The sequence below is a fragment of the Camelus bactrianus genome, chromosome 2 (assembly GCF_048773025.1).
Source record: "Camelus bactrianus isolate YW-2024 breed Bactrian camel chromosome 2, ASM4877302v1, whole genome shotgun sequence".
Classification (NCBI taxonomy): domain Eukaryota; kingdom Metazoa; phylum Chordata; class Mammalia; order Artiodactyla; family Camelidae; genus Camelus; species Camelus bactrianus.
In genome coordinates, this window is record NC_133540.1 from 130,719,102 (window position 1) to 130,745,702 (window position 26,601).

Here is a 26,601-nt window from a genome sequence, read left to right on the forward strand (position 1 = left end):
CTCCCTTTCACTGTTCTGAGCCTCAGTTTCCTCATCAGACCACAAAACGCCTCGTGTGTCTGACTTTAAAGAGGACCCCAGCGTGCAACAGTCACACACACATCTTTTGGTGGGCAGAACGCAGCCCATCTTCTCCCCAGTCCTGTTTGTAAGCAGCATCATGGAAAATGGCCAGTGCAAATACCTGGAATGTCAGAAAAGGCATCAAAAAAAAAAAAGGAAGGAAAGAAGGAAGGACTTCTGCTTTAAAAAAATAAACCTAATTACCTCCCCCACAAAAAATAAAAATTCTTTTTTAAAGTACAAAATTCTCACTGCCACGAATTTAGAACTTGGGATGAGAATATATTTTATTTTTTTATATAAGGTCTACTGAAAAATATATTTTTCTTAACTTAAAAATACAGCTTTGGAAAGCAAAATTTGAGTTGTTATAATTCATTGCATGTTTACAAACAGTGGTAAAAGGAAGAAATCAACAGAGTGGATCCAATTTTTCAATATAAAAATGTTCATTTTAAAAGCTTGATCTTGTCCTTCAATAACTTAAAGGTGGGGTTCTTGCTGACTTTCTTGTTGAAGATGACCAGGAGTTCCTCTTCAGACTTGTGATGTTCATCTGTCACAGCATAATACTGGGCTAGAACCTTCGCAGAGAAAAACAACTGTCAAATGGGTGTCTTTGTCCTGAAAATTTACCTAAAATGTCCTTTCTTTGACCCAGAATAAGGCCAACAGTGACACATGGAGGGACGCAGGGGCCGGTTACACAGTGTGTCCTGTTTGTGACAATTCATGTAGCTGCCCATGTGTGAGTACTTGGCTACACGAGTCTGACACCAACAAAAAGTTAAAAGGAGAAAGAAAACACTGTTCTGGAATAATCAAAAGGCAGCACCATATCTGGAGCAGTGATCCGCAATCTGATCTGGGCACCGGTCGGGCAGAGGAGGTGCTGGCGGGCTCCAGCCCCATTCCCTCTGCACACGCCCGAGGCCGACAGGAGCAGCTAGAGAGCCGCTGAGACACGTACACGCTCCGTTACAGTATTTTAGATTTAGAAAAGCAGAACAAAGCTGTACATCTTAAAGCAAAGAGCTGAGCCACCCCAGCTTATAGGCTGGGTTCCTGCTCCATACCTTTTTCCTTAGCTTTTTGATTGTCATTTCATTGTCGGGGGCTTGCTTCAGAACCGCTTTAATAGTTCCCTTCCAGTTGAATTTACCTACAACATACAGAATGACACGTAAAGCAATGCGTTTTGTTGCACTACCAGCGCATCTGCTTGCTACCCTGCGAGTGAACTAACCCTGACCGATCAGGATACCACTGTGCTGGTGGCAGGCACCTGCCCCGAGAAGCGCTGAGTGCTGTTCACAGCACCCGGTCTCAGAGTGAGCAGGATAATGAAGTGCCACCGTCCTACAAAGCCCTGTGAAAGGAGGGGAGTTGTATCTAGTGAACTCAAGATTCACTAAGGACCCACTAAGATCACGGGGCTGTCTAAGCACAGCAAGTAAGACAGAGATGAGCAAAAGCAGCTTAGCCTTGCATGAGAGGGGACAGGACAAAAAATTACTGCACAGCAGGCTCAAAGACTCATCTAGGGAACTTCTGCTTCTGGGAAGATGAAGACTCGTATGCTAAAGACACATAATGCTGATGAAAGAAATCAAAGAAGCTTTACATAGAAAGACATGCCATGTTCGTGGATTAGAAGACTCAACACAATAAAGTTGTCAATACTCCCCGGATTGATATACAGGTATAACACAATTCCTATATAACTCACAGCAAGACTTTTTATAGATATAGGCGAGATTATTCTAAAACTTCTAATGTTGGGTTGGGAGTTCAGGATTTGCAAGCACACATTACTGTATATAAAATAGATAAACAATAAGGTCCTAACTGTATAGCACAGGGAAACATATTCAATATCTTGTAATAGGTGAATATGAAAAGGGAAAAAAAAAAAAATATATATATATATAAAACTGAATCACTATGCTGTACACCAGAAACTAACACATTGTAAATCAACTATACTTCAATAAAAAGTAAATAAATAAAAAAAGTAAAACTTCTAATTTTGAAAAAGACTAAATTGAGAGGAATAAGACAATACTTCCACTATAGCTACTGTAGTCAAGAATGTGTGGTCCTGGTGGAGGGGCAGATATACAAACCCCTGAAATCCAGGATAGCCCTGCACAATTATGCCCAACTGATATTTGGCAAAGGTACAAAAGCAATTCACTGAGGGAAAAGCTTTTTCAACAAATAGCGTAAAACAGTTGGACACCGATAAGCAAAAAAAAAAAAAGCAGAAACAAAACCAAAAAACCTTGAACCAAGTCTCCTATGTCATATAAAAATTAACTCAAAATGGATCATGGACTTGCGTGTAAAATCTAACTATAAAATTCAGGGGGAAAAAAAAACAGAAAAAAAAAAATCTCTGGGATTTAGGCCTGGCAAAGAGTTCCTGACATCAAAAGTACTAAAGGAAAAATTGATAAATGAGACTTCATCAAAGTTAAAAATTTTTGTTCTACATAAAGATCCTGTTAGAGGATAAAAAGATAAGCTACAGACTGAAAAAACAAAACAAAACACAACTTTGCAAACCACACATCCCACAAAGGACTAGTATTCAGAATATATAAAGAACTCTCAAATCTCAACAGTTAAAGAAAAAAAATCAAACAATCCAATTAGAAAATGGGCAAAGGACAAGAACTGACCTTTCAATGAAGAGGCAGACAGATGGCAAATAACTACAGGAGGAGCTATTCAGCCTCATTAGGGACATGCAAATTAAAAGCATGACGAGCTGTTACTACATACCTATCAGAGTGGCTAAAATAAAAACAGTACCACCACCAAATGTAGGCCAGGGTGTGGGGAAACTGGACTCCTCACGTGTTGCTGGTGGGAATATAAAATGGTCAAGCCACTCTTGAAAAAGCTGGCAGTTTCTTAAAAAACTACACATGCAATTACCATACTAGATGGCCACTGCACTCCTGAACATTTATTCCAGAAAACACGACATGTGTTAACAGGCAAACCTGTACATGAATGTTTTTAGCAGCTTGACGCATGATAACCATGAACTGGAAATAACCCAGATGTTCTCCAATAGCTGAGTGGATAAACAAGCCATGGTCCCCCCCCTCCCCCAGCACAGAGGACCGCTCCCAGTGAAAAGGAACGGATCGTGGACGACATGTCGGCGGGGATGAAGCTCCCATGAATAACGCTGAGTGAAAAGAGCCCACCTCAACAGGTTGCGTACTAAATGATGCCCATTTATGTAACATTCTGAAATTATAAACTGAGTCCTGGGGCCTGTCCTAACAGGCAGGACCCGAGGGAGTGCCTCAGGCCTGTGGAGCAGCAGGAACTGCTCTGTGGAGGAGGCGTATTTGAGAAGAACCTTGAAGGCCAAGGGCTGGGTGCTGACAAGAAGGGAGCAGGGTGGCCGTGGAGCTCCAAGCAATGGGGCACCAGGGACAGACCCAGAGATGGAACAGGGTACAGCCAAGCCAGCCGGGCTGGACCGCAGGGTACTTCTAGGAGAGTAATGAGAGGCAGGAATAAAGGAAGCAGAAGAGGAACAGGGGCTAAGAAAGCCTACTGGGTTTATTTTAAGCTGTGAAGATTGTCTATGTTTCCAACCCCCTCTGCCTTTCATTTTCTCCTTAAAGCTGGGCAGACACTGCACGACTGACTGACAGCTCTCATGCCTTACTCTGGAGTCACACCCTGGAGAACTCATTTTGCTTTCAAATCCTTCCACCGGACCACCCGCCCCCCAGCTCTCCTCCTCCTCCTGCAGCCTTAAGAGGACAGAGCTTCCAAACGCCGGCAGCCTTACCTTTTGCAGGAGTCTCATGGTTTTCCGGTTCTCCACCCTCAGAATGTTCTGGGAGCTTAATCTTTTTCTTCTTTGAATCTGCTTCAACTAAGTAATTAGAACAATTGAAGGAGAAAAAAAAAGATTTCCTATTTATAACAGCAGCTCCACTTAATGAGAGGCTTACCCGGCCAGGCCCCTTCCCATCCATCACCGTGTTCACTCCCCAGGCACCCCAGCTCCACTTCTCCTCCCCCTACCCCGGGCAAATGGCAAACTGGGGAGTTGAGAGGTGCTCTCATCTGCCCGCATGAAGCCCAGGTAAGCCTGCTCCCAAAGCTTACACTTTTTGCCCTACTTGGTTCAAAATGCAAGGTCTCAGAGACTTTATGTAACTGAAATACACAGCTTAAAAGTTCTCAAACAAAAGCCTGGAGCCTCAGGGAGCCACATACCTTCCGAATGCTTCCGCTTTCTCTTCCCTGGACTGGTTTGCGGCGCCCCGGCCTCCGCAGCTCCATCCACAGCCCCGGGCCGGGCGCGCTCTGCCTTGCTCCCCTTCCTCTGCTGCTTCTTCCCCGTGGGGCTGGTGGCCTCGGTGGTATCCCCACCTTTGGCCTCCTGCTCGGCCTCCTGTCCCGCTTTGCGCTTTTTAGGCTTCTGACTTTTTGAATTCTCCTGGTGGTTTTCCAGTTTTAGTTCTTTCTTTTCTTTTTTTCTCTTCTTCTGCCGTTCCTCCTTCCTTTCTCTCTTATTCTTCTTGGCCTCAGCTGGCTCTGCCATGCTCTCATTTGCTTGGGACGATGGAACGCTGGTGGCATTTTCCCCATGTGGCCTGGCCACATGCTCCAGTGGCTGCTGATCTGGCTTCTTCCCGACTGGTTCCTTGTTATTAAGCAAAACCAGAAACACATAAACACTCATTCCAGACACATTCATTCACATCACTGCATGTATCCTGTGATAAAGTCTAACAAAACTGTTATTACTTACCATGTTACATCTGTGACAACCCGCCATAGTTAACATACAGCAGTAAATAGACAGATTGGCAAAAACGACCCCCAGCCCACACCCCTCTTTGCATTTAACAGATATTTTCATTCCACTGGCAAAGTGAAGAATTCCTCTGTCACTTAAAAGCCAGACCTTTTGTTCTGGCTCATGGTTCGCCTTTTAAGTTAGAAGATGAGCAGGCAGATATGGCAGAAACCACCAGATTTATGCACCTGCAGACCTGGGTTCAAGTTCCAGCTCTGTTCATTACTAGCCAGGTAACTCAGGGCAAGTTATTTATCTGCTCCGCACCTCTTGCCTCGTCTGTAAACCGAAAGCTGGTCAGACCTACCTCACACTGTGCACATATGAGTAAAAGGGAAGGGCTCCATCACGTGCTTAGAGCAGCGGGTACTCAGTGAAGCGGCCGGGTGTGCGGCAAGAGTTCTGTAAACAACTGAGTACCAGACAGAGGTGCTGTCCTCATCACCACTGCTCAGATTAATGGTTACCCCGCGAGGAATAGTCAGGGACACCTGGATGGCGTGCGAAGAATGGTGAGTGAGGAACCACAGGAAACTAAGTACCCACCTGCACTGGGAAAAGATAAACTTCCCATTTACCGCACCACTTTATTCAAACCCATGCAGAGATTATTTTAAAAAATGACTTTGGCCAGCTGGCCACACCGCCTGCTGTGCTCCGATCTAAATATGCTGCCGTCCCTACACCTGCCCCTGCTCTAAAGCAGATGGGGAGCAATTCACTGAACTGCTCCGTGAGCCCAGATGCCCCTGGAGGGCCAGGGGGACAGTCAGGGCCAGGGGCTCCCGGGCTGCTTCAGGGGTGGTGCAGACTGCTGGACTTACGGTCAGAGGCCTGGGCCCAAGTTCCATCTCTGTTAGTTACCCGCCAGGGGACAGACACCAGTCACTGCAGTCCTCCTCCTTTGGGAGACAAGACCACAAGGAGGGAACGCCTGCTCCCCAAGTTGGACCAAATAAAGGACAACTGGCTTCCACTCAAGTGTGAGAACTCTACCAAGCTCCCGCCTCACGGCAAAGCCATGACGCCGCATCTCACAGAGCTCGGCACCTACCACGAGCTGCTTACTGGTGATTTTACTGAGTTCTTAGTATGTCCACAGTTTCAAAAGGGCAATTGGAAAACATCTTTTTTTAACTCTGCAACTGAACTAAGTATTTTAAACTTTTGATTTTAGTTAAAATAATGTAAATAACCTTTACAAAATAGGTGCCACATAAATGCCAATTAAATGATTGGTTATAACGTTTCAGAGGCCCAATGTGTATGTTTGGAGACAAGTATTAGATATACTGCCAAAATAAGGTTTCATTTTTATCCCAATTTGCTGCCCAAACTATTCTCTTTATATAAAGCAGATCAACTGCTGACAACATGACTAAAGACCAGTCAGACCTCACTGGGTTTTTTTGAAACTACTAATGACACAGGTCTCCCAATGGGATATAATCTCCAAGTCAGAGCGAAGTGCAACTGAATCAGCGAGAAAAAATGTTTAATGAACAATGTAACCAACAATATGGCTACGAAATATAAACTAGGATTTTCTGCCTGTATATTTCACACCTGGGGACTCTGATCAAAACATATTGACTGACGGTGGTTGCCTGATTTGCTCCGACAACTTCTCCCTCCGCCAGAAGGAAGGCGATGAATGAGAGGAACACTTAACAAGTGCCCACTAACTGCTGGGCACGCCATGGGATGCTGGCACACCCTCATCTACGTTAATACTACGTGTAAGGAGGGGCCTTCGCGACCCCCTCGCCCCACACCTAAAATAACACCCAGCCAGCCTCTGTGTCCTCACCCTGTTTATTTTTCTCCAAGGCACTATCACCGTCTGAGATATTTTATATTTTTTGTTCCAGGCCTGACACCCATCAGGCACTCAGGAGGTCCTGAGTATAACTATCCACTTTTCCTCAAGATAAGGAAACTATGCTCAGGGAAGTTAAATAACATGCCCAAGAGCAAATATGCGGCAAACAGCACAGCAGGGCTTCAGACCAGGTCTGTCAGAAGCCCCAGTCCTCCTGTGGGTCCCAGTGCAGCATGCTGCCTGATTTCTAAGCAAATCGTTTTGTGTTAGCTGTACCACTATCAAATGTTGGGATTAAATACCTTTCTCTGCACAATAAGGAAATCTCTGCAGTGCATTCAGTTTATTCCTTCCCATTAATGAAGGCACAAAGAGGTTCTCTGAAAAAGAAGGCTGTCTTGACCTCCAAAAATAAGACATTCCCATTTCTTTGTCACTAATCATCTTTGCCGCATTATCAACCTAGAATTAGATCTGACTTACATTGCTGGAAGCTTCAGAAAAGATATTCCACACCTGCTCCAGGATAGATTCATTATGAACTTTTAAACTGTTCTTCATCCAATTCTGTAAGGAAAAAAAAAGACAAAACCCCACTTAGCCCATATTTTGACAGGTGCACACAGGCTGTCACTGATGGGGCCACTGCCCCTCCATTCAAGGAAGTCCTATCAAATACGTACCTGAAATTTCGCCTTTTTCCTGGGAACGTTGTCAAAACCACTAATTTGCTCTAAAAGTTCCCTCACTTTGGGGCTGACACTGGGTCTTTTTATTAATTCATTAATTTTCTACAAAAAAGGAAGATAAAATGAAAACAATTCACAACTGACATATATTTCATGAAAGCCAAACTAGAGGGTTCACATTTCCAGTCCAGATTTTGTACTGACATCTATGCAGTGCATTCAACAAAGTTCAGAGTGAGGCCAGAAAGGCAAGAAAGAAAAGGTATCCACATTGGAAAGGAAGAAGTAAGATTATCTCTGTCCATAGACAACATGGTCTTCTATGTCAAATCCAAAAGACTCCACAAAAATAATCTTCAGAACCAATAAAAAAAATTCAGCAGTTATAGGATACAAAATTAACACTTCAAAATCAAGTTGCATTTTATACACTAATAATGAACAAATCAAAAAGGAAATTAAGAAAACAATTCCATTTATAAACTATCAAAAAGAATAAAATACTTAGGAATAAACTTAACCAAGGAGGTGAAAGACTTTTACTGAAAACTATAAACACTACTAAAAAAATTAAAAAGACACAAATAAATGGAGAGATGTCCAAGGTCCATGAATTGGGAGGCAATATTATTAAGATGCCAGTACAACCCATCTCTGTCAAAAGATGACAACGTTCTGGAGACGGACGGTGGTGGCGGCTGCACAGCATTGTGTATGTACTTAGTTGTATATACTTAAAAATGGGTAAAATGGTAAACTTTATGTTGTATAATTTACCACAATTTTTAAAAACTGAAAGAAAAAACTATCAACAAACTAAAAATGGTTTTTAAAAAAACAGACAAAAATGGATATCATAGGGCCTAGGAAATAAATCAAAGACCAAGACAACAAAATTAAGATCTATAAATAAATATGAAATAGCAAGAACAGAGATGGAAATTTTAAAAGTGATCCAGAGAAAGTGCTTCTGGCAGTCACACTGAAGGCAGAGGAAAAGGTAGTTACTAAAGTCTGGGAGATGACAGTACATAAGAAACATGGTCACTTCTGAGCCAAGAGGACAACGATGCAGCTAAACAAACATAATGCAGGAAAATGTCCCTGCACGAGGAAAGAACGGAAGCTACACAGAGACAGGCCAGGCAAAACTGATACAGGGTACCAAGGAGGGGCCAAGGCAAAGCTTCCCAGGCACCCAGGCAGAAAAACAGATCAAGAAGACGAGCAGAGGTCCCAGTTTCAATCCCCAGGACCTCCATGAAAAACCTAATTACCACCCCCTCAAAAAAAAAGTAGGGAGGAGGAGAAGGAAGAAGAGGAAGGAGAAGGAGGAGGAGGAGGAGAAGAAGGGGAAGAAGGAGAAGAAGGGGAAGAGGAGGAAGAGGAAGAAGAGGAGGAAGAGGAAGAAGAGGAAGAAGAAGGAGGAGGAAGAGGAAGAAGAGGAAGAAGAAGAAGAGGAAGAGGAGGAGGAGGGGAAGGAGAAGGGGAAGAAGAAGAGGAAGAAGGAGAAGAAGAAGAAGGAGGAGGAAGGAGGAGGGGAAGAGGAAGGAGGAGGAGGAGGAGGAGAAGGAGGAGAAGAAACAAACCGAACAAGGAAGAAGTCAGGGTAGCTCGGCAACGGCCGGAGCACGTGCTGAATTAGAAGAGAACAGAGCACTGGTGACAAAAGTTTGGATGAAAACACCACGATCAACGCCAAGTAGGTTATTTCCCCGCAGACCCCCCACCCACTCTCTGTGTGTAAGCACAGAGACATTCTGGAAGGATGCTCAGAGAACATTCACCCTGATGGGATTCCAAAATCTTTCAGAGTTTAGGGATTTAAGGAAAAGAATAAACACCGAAATCCAAATCCATCTCTGCTGGTCAGGTCACAGCAGGCTCCCCATTCACCACATTCAGGCTCAGCTGTCTGTTAACCCTGCTGGCTAGGGAGCAAGAGAGGAGGGATCAGACAGGGAGTGGATGGGTGGGCAGCACAGAACCTGACATAAACTTCTTAATCTCTAATACTGAAGCCTAGCAGTTTGGGGAAAGGGTTGCCAAACTTTTCCATACTGATGTGAGGCTGCAGACCACCGGCTTCCTGGCCTAACTACTCGGGGCTGTCCTTGTGGCCTGACAGCAGCCAGAGACAACATGGAAACAAGTGGGCGTGGCTGTGTGCCAGTAAAATTTACAAAGAGGCCTGGGGCTGGGCTTGACCGGCGGGCAGTAGTTTGCAAACCCCTGCTTTAGAGGATTTCATTCCAGATGTGATGTCAACACAGATGGAACTCACAGACCAGGTACCTCAAGCTCAGGGGCCTAAGAATGTCATCTGGTTCTCAGGGCGATCAGACATAGGGCCCAGAAGTGCAGCTGATGACCACCAGTCCAAATGTCTTAGTTAAGATAAGAGGGTCTCACCTGCTCCTCAGGCTGGACTGGCAGACTTTGTTAGTCCTTTGTGAACAGCAGATTTTCCCTCCCAAGACTGTTAACTCAGTAAGCTAGTCAGTATCAGGAAATTCACGTTTAAACTCTATCATTAAAGACAGTAATTATTTGGTTTCCAAGAAAATACAAAATTTCCACATAGATGGCATTTGTTGTTTCTTTTTGGGGGGGTAATTAGGTTTATTTATTTTTATTTACTTATGTATTTTTTAATGGAGGTTCTGGGATTGAACTCAAGACCCTGTGCATGCTAAGCACGCGCTCGGCCACTGAGCTGTAAACTGCCCCGAATTTGGCTTTTCATTCTCCTACTTTCCGTTCTGAATCTTTCCTCCAGCTACTATTCTGTAAATGGTGACTAACATTCTGGAACTTATACCTCTCAGTAAATTAGGGATTTTGTTGCTTTTGCCATTTTTATTGTATATATATTTTCATTTTATTTAAGTAGCAAATTCCTCATATTTATGAAAATGCCTTCTTTGGAGGCCCAATTCTGATGACTGATAGACATCACAGATTAACATGGCTGGAGTTATAAAAGTTGCATCATCACTAGCAGATACAGATTAGAAAGCTTCTGTTCAGTCTCGTAGCCAAGGGAAAGTCAGTGAGAATTTGGAAATATTTTTCAAGAGATCTGCAAAACGTATGAATTAAAGACAAAATATGCTGTAACTGTATTAAAAGAGAAATGAACTCTTTTTCAAGGTTTAGTTGCTCAACCTTAGTCTATACTATGACGTGACGTGTCTGGGTCTCATCTGCATGGACAATGCGTTTATTCTGAGCTCCTTAGGCTTCCAAGGGAAGCAGATGTCAGATGAAGCTGCTGGATGAGTCAGAAAGACCTTACCTGAATCCAAGCCTGCTGCTTAACATCGCCTTTGTGGGTTTTACCTTCGTAACCTTTGCCGCCGTACTTTTGATCTTCGGTTATGCATTTCACATGGTTTTTATAGTCGTCACCCCTGAAAGGCACAGAAAGTTCCACCATTAGAATGGTTCTCAAATTGGAGCCTCTGTCTAACACTAGCCTGCTGCCCCGCCTTCTGCAGGCCACACTGACATTCACGTCTGTCCACAGCCCGGCCGCCCCACCTTTCACTTACCATGCTGATAACCTCCTGGTCCTACCACACCTTCCTTCTTCCCAACTGTTCAAACCCATCACCAAACTTTCCACCCATTTTTATATACAAATGTCTTAAAATCAAATTGACAGGCAGTATTTTTTAAAGTCTTAAGTGAATATATACTAAATAAAAATTTTTAAAATTGTCTGCAATAGGGTGGCTCTGTCTTAAGTTACAAAATCGGTATGACTTCCTGGTAATATAGTAGGCAATCAACAATCAGTTGTAGAATAAATTAAAAGGCGGTGTAGAACAGCGCTATCAGGTCACTAAACAGTTCTGGAACTCAGAGTTAGAAAAAAAAAAGGAAACTGGATTCTGTCTCATATAGTGTTTTTTGGAGCTCTGTGAGGTCCTCAAGGGACTGTCTAGGACAATGTTGGGGGCAAAGTGACCCAAGGAGAAACAACCCAACTTTCACCTGTTTTATATATCCTTCCTCCAAGGATCAGGTATGAACAAAGGGTTTAGCAGTTTCCATAAATAAATAAATAGACAAATAAATAAATAAAGCAGCTTTAGAATGAAGTTAAAAGCAACTGTTAGCAAGCATCACTCAAATGCCACAGAGGCCATCAGGGCGGACGTGCCAAAAGCAGCCTTTTCACCTGACCTCCTGAAGCTGAGGGGAGTCAGCATTAAGACCGAGGTCAGTCACTTGCAAGGGACCCTCCCTAAGAAACAGAGAATGAGCAAGGTCCACCCTGCCCCCTCCCCTAAGCCCTCAGCTTTCCAGAGACCCCTCAGTGGAACCACCTGACACACCAGGGGCCTGGAGAAGCTGCGCTCTGCCATCACCTCCGATTTTCTAGAAGAGACCAAGTCTCTTCTCCCAGATGCCGCCTCCACGGTGAGCTAACAGCTAACGGTCTGGAAACCTATCTCTTCACTGTGATTAGCATGCCACACCCTTGAAACCTTACTCCACATGGTCACCTCCCTGGGTCTGATAACCGTGGCAAGGAGATGATAGTAAGCGCCACTGAGAAATCAAATGCTCGAATCCATGATTCCCATTCCCTGGGTCTTCTCTTTAAATCCTCCTTCAAAAGCAAATGGTCCTCTAAGGCACTCTCAATTTTCCCCCTCAAATTTGCCTCTTACTTTTTTTTAAAAAATGCTTTGTGGGGCCAGGGCTTCCAAAATTGCTCTGGACCCCCAATGTGGAGCTAGGTGAATTCTGTAGAACTTACCAGAAGTCTTTACCGCAGTCAATGCAGGAAAGACATTCACAATTTCTGCAAAGAGCCACGTGCTTTTCCACTTGTACTTTCTTCACTGATTCGCCACATGCATTGCATGTAAAAAATACCATTTTGAGCTAAATGATTAAATATTCTTTATCCAAGATAGGTTTTAAGTCTTGTCCTAAAAAAAAAATGTTTTTAAAAAGGAAAAAAGAGAATTATCATTGTAATCTAAAACTTCTATTCCAAATATATGATTCAGACAGCCAACTTTTCCCATGAAAATAATAACACAACAGAATCAAAGTTGATTAGCAATCTACATAAAACACTACCATCATGTACATAAAATTATCACCAACATAATAAAAATGGCTAGCATTTGTTGAGTGCCTGCTTACTACATGCTGGCCCTATTCTCAGAGCTTTATGCATATTAACTTATTTAATCCTCACAGCAACCCTATGAGGGAAGGACTATGATTGTTCACAATTTACAGGGGACATTGAGGTTCAGAGAGTTTAAGTAACTTGCCCAAGGTCACACAGCAGCAGAATCAGGATTTAAACTTGGCAGGCTGGCTCTAGAAATGAAGTGTTTGGGGGCGTTAAGAAATATCCCACCTTTTCCAATAACTTTAAGCACACACATGCATTCCGTTTCTAATGCCTTTAGGTGTGCACTGCAAAGTATTTCAGGTTCCCAAATATAATACGAACGTAGCAAAAGGGGAATTAAGGGAGGTTTACAAAGTGGAGAAGAGGCCTAAAAACGATTTCTATAAGCACAGAAAGCATTCATTTGGCACAACTACGCATCCACAGGTGTTTGAGTATGAGGCAGTGTCCACCAGTTTTAGTGGACAGGAGTGGGTGTGGCTTCTTGTCGGATCAATCAGAAAGAAATGGGACCATACCCAGGGGTCTCAATGCTGGGTGAACGGCTGGAGGGCGTCCCCAGACACAGGTGTCCGGAGCACCGCCCAAGATGAAGTGGGTCGCATGTTTAAAAATTTCACAGAGATGCTATTATGCTTAACAAAACATGAATTCATCTAAAAGTGTGACAGGAGTCATAGGAACTTGCCAGGGTTATATACTTTCTTAATCACCAGATTCTAAAAGAGTACTGTCACTTTACATGATAAATGAGTTTCACAGTAAAAATGGTGAGCAACTATTGAATCCAGCACCTTCCTCCTCATGATGAAGATAAGAATCAAGTAATCTGATACAGTTTGTTCCAGGACAAGACTTCATCCGAGGGTCCTTCAGCACACGTGACTCCCGGTTTGTGGAGAATTTTCATGGATGAAATCACCGGCTGTCCTCCACCCCCATATTCTGAGTCACTGCTGGAGAGGACACACCTACCTGTGCAGGGATCAGGGCTGCTCCCACCCATTCAGCCTTGAATGGAAATGTACACCCCAGCTGCTCCTCCAGGGTTTACAAAGGCCCAGCCTGTGTCTCTTGGAGGCCTCTGGCCCGGCAGGGCACTGTCGGGTGTCAGTTTGCCTGATGCGCCACATACAAATAGCAGCCCCCTGACCCCAGACCCCCTCCTCAGCTCACCACGGAGGGCTAACGAGGGAGGACACGTGGTCAGCTACAGCCTAACAATGAATCCAGAGGAAAGCAAACCTGAGTGTTCTGGGATGTGCACCAACCAAGAGCATCTTCTCACCTCGTTATGATAGATTCGGGTGAAACAGTCACAAGTCCTGGGGAGCTGGCATCACGCGGACTGTGACCCACTCCCCCGAGGCTTAGCTTTCTGCACGCAGCAGAAGATGATCGTGAATGACAGGCAGCAACCCCCCCCCCCCCGCCTCACAAGGAACACAAAGGCCAGAACAAGAGCCAACGGCACATTATCAAATACACAGTGTCCAGGGCACTTTGGTCCAAGAACAACCAGACCATCATTCAGTCACCAAGAGATGGACTGTCACACAACACACGAGGCAGAGAGCAGCTGTGATGAGCCAAACTGTCTGCCGAAAAATGTAGAAGCACTTTCATAATGAGATTCAACGATGAAAAATGCCCCCTCAAATTTCAGCTATGGCCTAGAGCTTTCCAGCCTTCATTTTTGACGTCTATTCCGTATCTTGATCCAGGGGGAGGGGAAGAAGGCTTCCCTAAGCTTGGGAGATGCAGTCTGCAATGGAAAGCCAGGAATTAAAGGCCCAAGAAGGACAGCTGGAAACAAAATTTATGGACTGAAAGGAGCCAGGGATGTTGACAAAAAGAATGCTCGGAATATCTGTTGAAAACATGTTTTCCCTCTGGGGATTAGCCACACACAGTGTAAACATCAATTCAAGAGAGGATTAGAATTTGGTCACATGTCTATCAAAAAATACCTCTCCAACCGTTTGTTTTCTGTTGGTCTTTTTGGCATGTTCACTGAGAAATTTGTTTTTGTTTTTGTTTTTTAAGGCAAAATGGTAGCTTGCACTTAAGTCAGAACTCAGTCTCACAGTGCCTTCCTCTGGATTTTTAGAGCCACTGCTGTATTTTCACACTGGATCTTAAATGGGGGCTGTGTGGCCACCCGCTTGCTAAGGAGATAAGGTCTGTAAGGAGCTTACCCACCCCTAGCTTTCATTTATGCAGTAAACACTTGCAAGTGAATATGTGGGGGGGGGGAGGTGCCTCAAACGACAGCAAACTCAAAACCACTCTAAGTGTATAGCAGACAGGGTGTGCCAAGTCTTAGCGCAGGCTTAACAATTTTAGAAGTAGAAATGCTACAAACTTACAAAAAAGATGCCCTGTGAAAACACAGTCCCTCTAATTGAAGATAGCAAGCATTACCTAAAACAAAAGCTTCAACTCATTCAAGTTTCAAAAACCCAATACATGTAGAAGAAATTTAGATAATTAAACTTTCAAATGCTGAATTTGGTAAGTTTGTAACATTTGTACTTCTTCCTAGGCATATATCCAGAGGGAACCTTAATTTAAAAAGATACATGTACTTCAGAAGTTAGCAAAGCTGAAAGCATGCTGCCTTAAGTCCCTCCACTGGCTCAGGTGCCATATAGGTCAAGATCTTCCATTTAAAAATATTAGGACCCTAAGTCTTTATCCTAAAGCCAGGCCACACTGGGCAAGGAGACCATCTGTGTCACAGCAGAGGATGTTGGGTACTGGACAATCATGCTGAGCTGATGGGCAGCAGACAGCATCAGTGAGGGGCTGGGAACTTACGAAGCAATCCAGGCACCTCAGTCTTCTCTGATCCAGATGGTGACCCCAATCTGTTGACCTGGGCCTGGACTCAGGGCTAGCAGATCCGAGCTGGAGCCCAATTCTGCCAATTAAACCTAAATGACCTCAAGGCACCTAACTTTCCCATAATCTGTTTATCTGTAAAATGGGTCTAACATCTAAGAGCATTATGTGGAAAATTAAAGATATGAGATGTGAAAGATTCATCCTTACCCAGAAGTAGGATTTCTTGTGACCTATTAATTTGCACATCAGTGATATTACTTCCAGGCCCCTCCAAACTCATGCTTCTTTATATATGATCCTCAATCCACTCATCTATCTTTATAAACTCACTCTGGTCTCCTCTGGCTCCCATTGGTGCCTACGTTACTACCCCATTCCCTGAAAACATGAACTCAGGTTTGGTTCTGGAGTCACTCCAGGTTTGGAGTGACTTTTTTACCTTCCTTCCTACACATTTTTATATTGTTTATTTCTTATTTAAAAAAATAATTAACTATTCTTAAAGCATTCTTTCATGCACATACAGACCTAAATGCCATCATCACCACCACCACAACAGCCTGCCTGAGGGGCCAAGCTGTCAACAGCCACCAGTGAGCACTGTGACTTTGAACTTACATTCTCCCATCTGTACAACAATGGATCAGGCCAACTAGGCTGGCCCTGAGCCATTCATGGGGGATAGAACTCCAAGAAACCAAGGTTATGGTGAAAGGGACAGACAAGTACAAACTATCCATCATCCTACCTGAATCCCTGAATGTGGGGTGATGAGGATCTCAATGTGCACTCATGCAGGACCTCTCTCTCGCTCTTTGCAAAAAACACTAGGAGGCAGGTACACCATCTCCACTTTACAGATGAGCCAACTGAGGCTGGGAGAAGTTGAGCCATGTCTCTGCCACCAAGTTCCAGTCTCACCCCTTCCCCACACCCTACATCACCAGCCCTGGTTTAAACAACATCCCTTCACTGGTGTAGCAACTATCTGTGGAAGCCGACCATGTCTCAGGCACTATACTAGGCACTGAGGGACTGGGGGCTCTGTGTGAATGAGTCCCAAGTGGGCCCTCTCTGCAGGAAAGTCAGCCTTGCAAACACTCACACCCCACCTCATTCTCCTAACCAGGTCCTCAGAGGTAAGTGCTGCAGAAAACGCTGACATTTATTGAGCACCTACTATGTCCCTAGCCCTGTCTTAGGTGCTTTAACACGTTTGTTCTCTTGTAATCCTCACAACAGTCCTCTGAGTTAGGTTCTGTATTATTCCCTTTTGACAGACAAGGCACAAAGAGATTCAGTAACTTGCAGCAGGTCATACATCCAGTTAGTGGCAAACCACCATTCCTACGCAGCTGTCCTGGCCCCAAGTTCGTTCTCTCGACCACTATGCCCTAAGGCCTCCTCCTGAGGGACTGAGCTCCCCAAGAATCAGAGAAGACAAGCGCCTTGTCTCCAACATGCAGCAAGCCTGAAGCCCAGCCTGGACCAACCATCCTGGTTGGAAACTGCTGTGGGGGTTCCGGACACGAGTACTTTTCCATTTTAAAACCCGGAGGAATTGGCCATCCTAAGTTCAGGACTCCTTCCACTTTCCCAGAGCACGAATAAGACCTGAATGGATTTCCTCCCACCATGCGTGCAAACCAAAGGAGGGACTCTAACGCTGGAAACGCAGGCATCGGCCACAGTGCACTCCCCGCCCCACTCTCTGAGCCTCCGAGGTCGGACCTCTGGGCCACCGCTCCTCACCTCTCAGCCAGCGCCCGCCAACGGTTTCAACCGGCCCGGGAGAGCACGTGGGATCGCCGCCGCCCGCCCAGCGGAGCCTCCACCTCCCTCCTGAGCTTCCCCGCGTAGAATTCGCTTCTGAGCCTCCCCGCGCGCCTGCGCGCCGCGGCCACACCCCCTTGGCGGAAGTGACGCATCCGGAAGCTGGAGGGCGGGTCCGGCCGGCCTTGGGGGCGTTGTCGCAATGGTTCCGCTGCCGGCAGAGCCGGGCCAGAGGCGCTGAGGGCTGCGACGGCGGCAGGTGAAGAGGAGGCGGCGGGACGGGGAGCGGCCTCCGAGGGTAAGGTGGTCGCCGGGCGGGTAGGCCGGCCTCGCGAGGGCGTGCGGGGTCCGGCGCGCGGGGAGCGGCCCGGAGTCCCGGCCGGGCTCCCGAGGGCCGGGCAGGGCATGGACCCGCGGCCGCCCGCGCATCCCCGGGCGCCGCGAGGGTCAGGGGAGCTGCCGGGTCCGGCGTGAGTTACCCCGCGGCCGCGCCGTGCTCTGGCTCAGAGACACGGAGGCCCAGTCCCGGTCCTGGAGCGGGGCCTTCTCCCTCGTGCAGCTCCCTCGGCCTGGAAGCCCAACCCGGGGCCCTAGCCGGCCTCCGGCTCGTTGCTCCCGGCCGCCCGGGACGCTGCAGGTCCCTCCCCGCCCTGGCTCCCCGGCTCCCGGCGCCCGTTTCCCCCATCACACTGTAGTTGAGGGTACTGCTTAAGACTACAGAGCTCCTAGCCAGCTGTCTCAGTGCCCAGCGACCTCTCTGTGCCTCAGTTCCGCTTCTGTAAAACGGGTGCAATAGCAGTTCTTACTCGGTGGGTTCCCGTAGGGCTTCACGAGTTGTGAAGGGAAAGCGCTCAGCAGAGTGCCTGCCGCTTAATGGCTTAACTACTCTTTCAGCCCTAAAGACAGGTCCGGCACACAGCGGTGGTCACTAAGTGTGTTGCTTGAATGAATAAATGAATGAAAGTTGAACGGGGGTATGAACAGAGAATGGTAAGCAGCATTAGCCGTAGGGTGGGGGTCTGTGGGTGATAAGGAGGGTTTCACTCTGCAGGTGAGCAGTGTGGGGCCTGGAATAGAGGGTGTATGCGAGGGCCAGCCATAACGAAATACCATAGCCTAGGGGACTTGAACAACAGATTCTCACAGTTCTGGAAACTAGAACCAAGATCAAGGTGTCGACAGGTTTGGTTGCTTCTGAGGCAGCTCTTGTTGGCTCGCAGACGCCCACCTTCTGGCCCTGTCCTCGCCTGGTCTTGCCTCTGTTCCAGCATCCTTGGTGTCTGTGTCCAGACTTCCTCTTATAGGAACATCAGTCAGATTGCATTGGGATCTACCCTAACTGCCCCATTTTAACTTAATTACCTGTTTAAGGCCTGCTCTCCAAACACAGTCACGTTCTGAGGTCCTGGGTAAGACTTCAACATATGGATTTTTGGGGAACACAATTCAGCCCATAACAGAAGGAATTCACCAGAATGGACAAGAAAGGAAAGACTGTCCAACAGAAGTGACAGAGGGGCCAAGAGGTTTGAAAGCAGGGTATGTTAGTGTGCAGGGCATGTATGTGCACCTCATCCTTGTTTGTGCTCTCCTGCAATTTTTTTTTTTTTTATTCATTTGCTCCCTCTGAAAACTCAGGGTGAGCTCTCCTGGCACTCTCTGTGGCAAACTGAACTTTCAGGTTACAGCATAGATGTCTCTTCCTCCAGAAAGTTTTCTTCTGACCCTCATTCCCCAAATTAGTTTGTGCCTCCCCCATTTAATATCCCCGGTGCAGTGCTAGTCTTGTTTCTTCCACTGAACTGATGCTTCATGAAGGCCCAGATGACCATGTCTGAGTTGTTCACTGTCATACCTTAGTTCCCAACATATGATGGACACTCAGTGGAGTTAAGTGAATGATGTGAAAACTGAGACACAGCCTAGGAAGGGCAGGGAGCAGTCCATCCTCAGTGGAGCAGCCTTCCATCCTCACCACAATGTCTTACGCATATTAGGCACCCAACATTGGCTCAACTGGATTGGTCCGTATAGCATCCTAAGGTCATTGTAGTGCTGAGACAGGACTCCAGACTTGTTTGCTGTAGCCAGTGGTTTTGTCATTAGGGTTGGGGCGGGGGGTTGGAAACAAGCCATTTGAAAAGCAGGGTGGCCAAAGTGGAAGGCAGGACCGCTCTAAGGCCAGTGCAGTGCTGAGGTGTGTACACTGTGGACCCTTGGAGAAGTCATCGATCAGTGACCTCACTGCACAGACTTCCACACATTCTTTCCTTTGGGGTTGGCCAGTGGGTAAATTGCCCCATAGAACAGAGGGACCTTTGCTCCTGGAGCACTTTCTACAGGATAAAGTTCCATTCTGACTCTTGTTCCCTTTGGAAGCACCTCTTCATTCACATTTGCCTGAGTGTTTTCTTATGTTTTTCTTTTCCTCTTTTCCCATATTTACATTCCCTTTGATGCCATTGAATCCATCTTTCCACTGTCACATTCTTGGTATAGATTTATAGCGTTTAGAACAGAAAGATGCCCTAGAGAGTATCTAACCTGATGAGAGACCCCTCCATTTTACAGATGAGAAAACTGAGGCCCAGAGTCTCCATCATCCAGAAACCATGTATTGAGCACCGTTGGTGAGCAAAGCATTCTTCTAGGTAACAAAGATGTGTTGATCAACAAGGCAGGAGATATTTGTTCCTTGTCACCAAGTGAGTTAGCCGCAGAGATGGAGAGAGCCCCACACTCCTGGTATCCCAACACACAATGGCTATGTTGCACGCACTCATCCTCACGTGCTGTGCTTTACTTCGGTGCTTATCTGTAGGGTCACCTGGACAATCAGGCATAGGTAGTAGACGGAAGAGGCTACTGATTTTATTCAAGGAAGGCCTTGGAGCTGTAGCATGTAATCCAGGGTGTTGCCTTAGCATGTGGGCCTTGGAGTCAGATTCTCTGTGTTTAAATCCCAACTCTGTCCCTTATTGATGACCTATTATTAGCTGTGTCTGTAGCTCTGGTCAGGTTATCTATTGCTGTGTGCCAAACTACCTCAAAATGTAGTGACTTAAAAACTGTTTTATTTCATCTCACAGTTCTGTGGGTCAGGAACTCAGGCAGGGCTCCGCTGGGCAGTTCTTCAGCTCCACGTGGTGTGGGCTGGACGTGGTATTCGGCTGGAGGTGGGGCTGATCTGGAGCTTTCATTGTGGCTTTGCTCCCATATCTGGTACCTGGGAAGGGATGGCTGGAAGCCTGGGCTCACCTGAGCCCTTCTCCTGCTCTGTGTGTTCTCTCCAGCTGGGCGACTTACGGTCCCAGTGCCTACCCAGGCCTTCGAGAGCCAGTGTCCAAAAGATGGAAGGTGGAAGCTGTTGACTCATAGGGCCTGGGTCCAGAAGTGAGCACAGCTTTACCTGTTCTATTGATTAAGGCAGAGGCTGCTCAGGTTCAGGAAGAAGAGACCTAGATCCCACCTCCCCTAGGGAGGAGTGTCAGAGAAGTTGTGGTCATCTTTAATCTACCAAGTTCATTGTTGTCCTCATCTGTGAAATGAGGCCAGTAGTGTGTAGTTTCTCTCTAACAGTTATTCTGAGAATTAAATGAGTTAATATGTGTAAAGGGCTTAGAATAGTGCCTGGCACAGAGGAAATGTTTGATAAATATTTTTATTATTTGTGACTAGGCACATGATATGTTATTGTTTATAGCTATTATTCATAGGACACGTAATAAATATAGGACACCAATTCTTTTTGTGGAGCTTTTTATTATCTTATTGGGGAGGTACAGGATTGACATCATGAAGCAATTAGAGAACTATACTGAGTAATATAGAATAGTTACAGTTTTTATAGTCAGAGTAAATTGTGGAATGTTCATAATTTGGCATGCCACTTCTAAATAGCTAGAGAATATCTAATGTAGATTCAGAGTATTTGCTGTATTTTAACACTTAAGTCTTTGGAGGAAGGTTTTGTGTTGTTTTTAATGTTCTTTTTCTCAAGGGCATGGGCTCCAGGACTTAGGAACCAGGATTTAAGTCCTGGCTTTGGAACACAGCAGTTTTACAATCTTGGGTGAGTTAAACTCCTCATTTCGTAATTTCCTCACTTGTAAAATGATAATAGGATTCTTGTAGCACTTTTTGAGTTGATGGATAGAATATGCTTAGCACAGTGCCCAGCCTGTAGTAAGTCATCAGTAAATGATAGCTCATAGTAATGAACCAAGAAGCCTTTTGTGTTCAGGCAGCCATGGGGCAGGGACAGTAACTGGTCACTTAGTCATTTGGGTGTTCAACACCCTTGAGGATTCAGCTCTGGGGACAGTGCCCGTCATCTGACATAATGCTCCCCTTTCCTTGTTTGTTTGGGATAATATATCCACTCCCAGTGCTTCCGCGTTGCTCTTTGTAGATGATGTCATCTCTGAATCCCACCCGAATCTCACACCAAGAGATCATGCCAGTTCCCCAGACTCTACATATCAGAAACTGAGGTTTCCAGGCAGAAATAGAGGAATCAGGATAAGGGGGTGAGATGATGGGAGGTGAGTGTTGGAGACTCTGAGCTGAGGGGGTCATACAGTTAGAGGTGTTTAGCAGAAAGCTGGACATTTGGAAGTGGTGGTTGAAGCTAAACCTGCAAATTTAGGAGTTGTCTGCTTAGAGCAGATGAAGACCAAAAATAGATGTGGTTGTCAAGGGAAAGAGAAGAGGGCCCAGGTGCTGACTCTTAAGGGACAGGAACACTTGGGGGGCTCGCAGAGGAAGAAGTACAGTGTAGAGAAGGAACAGATCAGGACAGAGAAAACCAGAAGTGGGCTGCACAGGGAAGGATTTCAGGACGGAGGTGAGCAGGCTGCTCCACCACCTGTCGCAGGAAAGCTGGGCAGGATGGGACTGAGGGCAGCACCGTGGGAAAGTCTGTCTCAGCGCAGCGATTGGGCAGCAGGGCTGTAAGGTGGAAGGGAAGCAGGGTGTTGTGTGGACTGCTGAAAGAGGGGCCTCTGATGACAACGTGTACCTAGGGAGAGGTTTGTTTTGCTTTTTTCCCACATAGGATGATCTTGGTGTGTTAGGGGATGGGTGAGCCGGTGGAGGACAGAGTTGGGTAATGATGAAGGGAAGTCCTAGAGGAGACGGGAAGGGAAGTTAAGGAGAAGGCACACTTCATCCTATGAGGCTGAAGGGATTGAGGGGGAGAGGTGAGGGGGAAATCTGAAACTGAAAAAAGAATTTAAAGGCAGTCAGGTTATAGCAAGTTACCCATGGGCTCAGCCTTCTTAGTGAAATCAGGATCATGGTCATTTGCATGGAAGAGAGGTGGTGGGAATGAGGAGAAGGGAAAGGATGTAGGAGAGCGCTTGTGGGGAGCGTAGAGCGGGAGGAAACAGGAAACTAACCGTCATTAACCAGCCACAGAGCAAGCGTGTGCAGAGCAGCGAGCGTTTCAGCGGTGGAGCGTCTGCTGTGTGCCAGGCGAAGGGGAGTCAGATGGTACCCTCAGAACTCACAGCAGAGTGGGAGACACAAGGACAAGCTGAGGCATAAGGACAGGTCATCTTACTGAAGTGTGTGTGCAGTAAGGTTGCAGAGGAGTGACCCCAGGGCAGACTTGAGGAGGGAACTGTGGGGAAGAAGGAATGTGACAGGAAAGGCGTCAGATGACAGCTCGGCTGATCCCTGGTGGGGGAGTGGGCGTTATCCAGAAGGTGGGAGAGTCAGACATAAATAAAGTCTTCCCAGGACAGGAAGTGTCAGAACCAGAGGCTTTTTAGGAGAGAGCACAGCAGAGGTCTGCAGTCCACCTGCTTCAGAATCACCTGGTTGCTTACAATGCAGAGGCCCCCGGACACTGCATTTTCTCAGGCTCTCCAGGTGTCCTCCTAGATAACGTTTGTTGACTACATCATATATGCCAGATGCATTTATTTCTAAATGATCATGTGGGTTCTCACAATTATCTCGATAACCTGTGAAATAGGATGAGGGAAGTCGGGCAGTGAGTAGTGGGCGGGGGCTCCAGCGCTGGTTAGGAGCTCGGCTCCCTTGGGGAGCTGCAGGTAGTTTATTTGGGCTGGCACACCTGGGAGTGACAGGAGACAAGGCTAATAATAATACTAACAGTAATAATACTGCTAATAGTAAAGTAGAGGCCATGTTAACAAGCTTAGATTCTTCATGGTTTAGAGACTTTTTCAGTCATGCTTAGGTACTAAGGATGAAAGCAAATAAAGCAGATAATGGCTTTTTAGTTTTTAATACCAACATCCATAGTCTCATCCCAGTCTGACCTCATTTCTCCCTACTTTTCCTCTTCCCAAAACCATCTCTGACTAGACTGAGCTCCTGAACATCAGAGCCCACGGTTTAGCTCATCGAGCATCCAGCTCGGACTGTTTTGCTTGGCTGTTTGTCGTGTGCTTTTGTGTGTGTTTCCTCCCCTAGAACTGAAGCTTCTGGAGGGTGGGAGCCTGGAGGCTTTGCTGACCTTTGTGGCCCTGGAGCCTGGCGCACAGTCGTCAGCAAATGGATGCTGAATGATGGAACTCTCCGTATCTGCATAATGGCTTCCCTCTCACTCGGATTCAAAGTCAAGGTTCTTAAGAGGCTCTGCAGGGCTCTTCGTCTGACCCGCTGCATGTCTTTCCCCTCCGCTCCTCTCCCCTTCCTGAGAAGTCATGTCCTACCACGCCCTGGGCTTCAGCCACACACTCAGCTCCTGCCTCCGATCTCACACATGCCAGTATTTCTGCCCCCAATGCGTTCGGTTCCTGCTAGAGTAGTGCCTTGTCAGAGTCACGAGGGGGCGAGTGAGTGGACATGCTGCTTTGCGATACGTCTTTAATCATTGTCTAGTGGTGGTGGTTAATTTATTTTGGCTTGTACCTTGTCTCCCCAAATAGGTTCTTAATTTTCCTCAGCTTCTAATTCAGTGCTCCGTATACAGATGCTCAATATTGGTTTGATCTTGTCCTGTTGGGCTTTTTTCTAACCTTGTAAGAGTTTATGTCTGTGTCTTTCAGTGAAGTGATCTAAGTAGAGGTGAGAGAGGTGCACATAGTATTAGCACGGTCATAGCCTAGATCTGCAGTGTCAAGTACGGTGACTGTTAACGTATAAATTAAATTGAACGTGCGGTTCCTCCTGCGCACTCATCACACTTCCAGGGCTCAGTGGCCTCACGTGGCTCATGGCGACTGCGCTGAGCAGTGCAGAGAAGGAGTGTGTCCGTCACTGCAGATGATTCTGTCGAACAGCATTGGTCTAGATGCTCAAGAAGCGATTTTTTGTTTGTTTGTTAAAACTGTTGAGACAGGGAATCATGACAGTGAACCACAGATCAGCTGCTGAGCTTCCCATCATGGCGTCGAGAGTCACCATGGATCCACGTTCTTTGTCGTAGGTCTCCTGGATGCTTGAGCATGGACCCAGTTGTTACTCACAGCTGCCACCTCCTCCAGCAGCTGCACGAGCAGCGCATTCAGGGCCTGCTCTGCGACTGCATGTTGGTGGTGAAAGGAGTCTGCTTTAAAGCACATAAGAACGTCCTGGCAGCTTTCAGCCAGTACTTCAGGTACGCGCTCTCGACTCTGTTCCTCTGGTCGTACGGAGGGAACGCTCTTCTAGCGTGGCGCTATCCTGCCTGGACTTTATTTTCTCCTTGGATTTCACTCTCTTTGTCTTTTGTAACACATTGTGGCCTTTTTCTTTTGTATTTAAAGTCACCTGAGAGGAAAAGAGCCATTTAACTAAAATATATTAGGGGTGATTGAAAGTATTTTGGCACTTTGTCTTTGATTTTAATAGTTCTAATGAATGTTAGTCTTAGATATACCTTTCTTAGCCTTTCAGGATAAAAGGTTGAGGAATCGAATTTCTGGTAGGAACGTTTCTGGGATGAGTACTCACAGAGGGGGAACATCTTGTATGCTATTTTTTTTTCTTTTAATTAAAACATTTTAGTTTTTGTTTCCCATTTGCCTATTCTAAGAAAACAGGTTTGAATTTAATTTACCTATCCCTGTAATCATTTTTGCCTCAATGGAAGATTTACTTATAAATGATAATATTAAGCAATAGTATATCATTTATTTTTAACATTAGAGTTAAGTGTTCTACAAACATTTTCTGATTAACTAGATTTATCTCACTAAGCACTAAAGTGCTGTTTTCAGTACCTTTCTTTCCCTAAAGCGGAACAGGATTTAATCTTTCCGTGACAATCCTGAATGATCAGTTTGAAGCTCAGCTGTCACATGTGCTGCAGGTCGTGTGGATCTGCTCGCTCAGGTCGGCAGTGCTTCTTGCCCCTGTGCAGGGTGGTCCCATCCCTGGGCTTTGCCGTTTCTTCTGTCTTCACAGGACAATTTGGTCGAGATGTGGTGATAAACTGGCTATTTTTTTTTTAATGGAGGTACTAGGCGTTGAGCCCAGGACCTCGTGCATGCTAGGCATGCGCTCTCCCCTTGAGCCATAGCCACCCACCCCCACATTGGCTAGTTTCAGTTTTCCCCACCCTACTTCTGATTTGTACTTTCCTTAAGTAAGAACAGAACTGAAGGCTATTTGGAGGAAGCATTTGATAAAATGTCTTTAACAAACTTCCAAGAGAACTTACCTCACTCAGCCATTAATTTATAGTCTCTCTCACTGCTGGCTTATGGACCATTGGGTTGCTAAAAAACCTCAGACAGCCAGATAAATTACTGCTTACAAAATGAGTATTTATCAAGTACCTAGAGACAGAAAGTAGAATGGTGGTCACCAGGGGCTGAGGGGCTCGGGAGAATGGGAGTTATAGTTTAATGGGTATAAGGTATAGAGTTTCTGTTTGGGATGATGAAAAGTTTCTAGAATTGGGTAGTGGTGATGGTTGCACAACTATATGAATGTACTCAATGCCACTGAATTTATCATATGAACCATAGTCAAGTGTTTGACATGTATGTTTTGCCACAATTAACAAATTAAAGTTTTAAAAAATGAATATATATCTAGGATTGTTTTATTAAAGCTATTTTTATTTTCAGACTTTTTAAAAAATTTTATTGAGTTGTAGTCGGTTTACAATGTTGTGTCAATTTCCAGTGTAGAGCACAATTTTTCAGTTATACACGAACATACATATATTCATTGTCACATCTTTTTCACCATGAGCTACCACAAGTTCTTGTATATATTTCCCTGTTGCTATACAGTATAATCTTGTTTATCTATTCTATATATACCTGTCAGTATTTACAAATTTCAAACTCCCAGTCTGTCCCTTCCCACCCCCTTCCTCCTTGGCAACCACATGTTTGTATTCTATGTCTATGAATCTGTTTCTGTTTTATATTTATGTTCATTTGTCTTTTTCTCTTCTTTTTTTTTTCCAGACTTTTTAAAATTTTGTTTTTTGTTG

The 26,601-nt window shown here is 45.6% G+C and overlaps 2 protein-coding genes across 4 annotated transcripts in view; one reads left to right on the forward strand and one right to left on the reverse strand.

The window, feature by feature from the left end:
• Nucleotides 1-324: 324 nt before the first annotated feature.
• On the reverse strand, nt 325-17,335 carry LYAR (Ly1 antibody reactive). The gene is made up of 9 exons (XM_010972984.3): nt 17,178-17,335; nt 12,186-12,360; nt 10,713-10,827; nt 7,409-7,516; nt 7,209-7,292; nt 4,318-4,747; nt 3,884-3,970; nt 1,140-1,225; nt 325-647 (listed from the first exon to the last, which is right to left on the reverse strand). The coding sequence occupies exons 2-9, from the start codon at nt 12,305-12,307 to the stop codon at nt 513-515; spliced, it is 1,167 nt and encodes a 388-aa protein (XP_010971286.2). The 5' UTR covers nt 12,308-12,360; nt 17,178-17,335; the 3' UTR covers nt 325-512.
• Nucleotides 17,336-17,362: 27 nt separating this feature from the next.
• ZBTB49 (zinc finger and BTB domain containing 49) overlaps nt 17,363-26,601 on the forward strand; it is a 28,181-nt gene continuing 18,942 nt past the window's right edge. Inside the window, exons 1-2 of one of the 3 annotated variants that reach the window (XM_074350336.1) lie at nt 17,363-17,496; nt 24,601-24,771. In XM_074350336.1, the coding sequence (XP_074206437.1) occupies nt 24,620-24,771 (152 nt within the window). In that variant the 5' untranslated portion in view covers nt 17,363-17,496; nt 24,601-24,619. Of the gene's footprint in view, nt 17,497-24,600; nt 24,772-26,601 lie in introns of those variants that run through there. The other 2 variants (XM_074350342.1, XM_074350349.1) reach the window with 2 other exon arrangements.

Coding starts and splice junctions, on each gene's coding strand:
- LYAR (XM_010972984.3), bottom strand. CDS start 12,307: ATGGTATTTTTTACATGCAATGCATGTGGCGAATCAGTGAAGAAAGTA. Junction 3,971..4,317: donor AAAGCGGAAGCATTCGGAAG/GTATGTGGCTCC, acceptor CTAATTACTTAG/TTGAAGCAGATTCAAAGAAG. Junction 648..1,139: donor TCAAAAAGCTAAGGAAAAAG/GTATGGAGCAGG, acceptor TTCTCTGCGAAG/GTTCTAGCCCAGTATTATGC.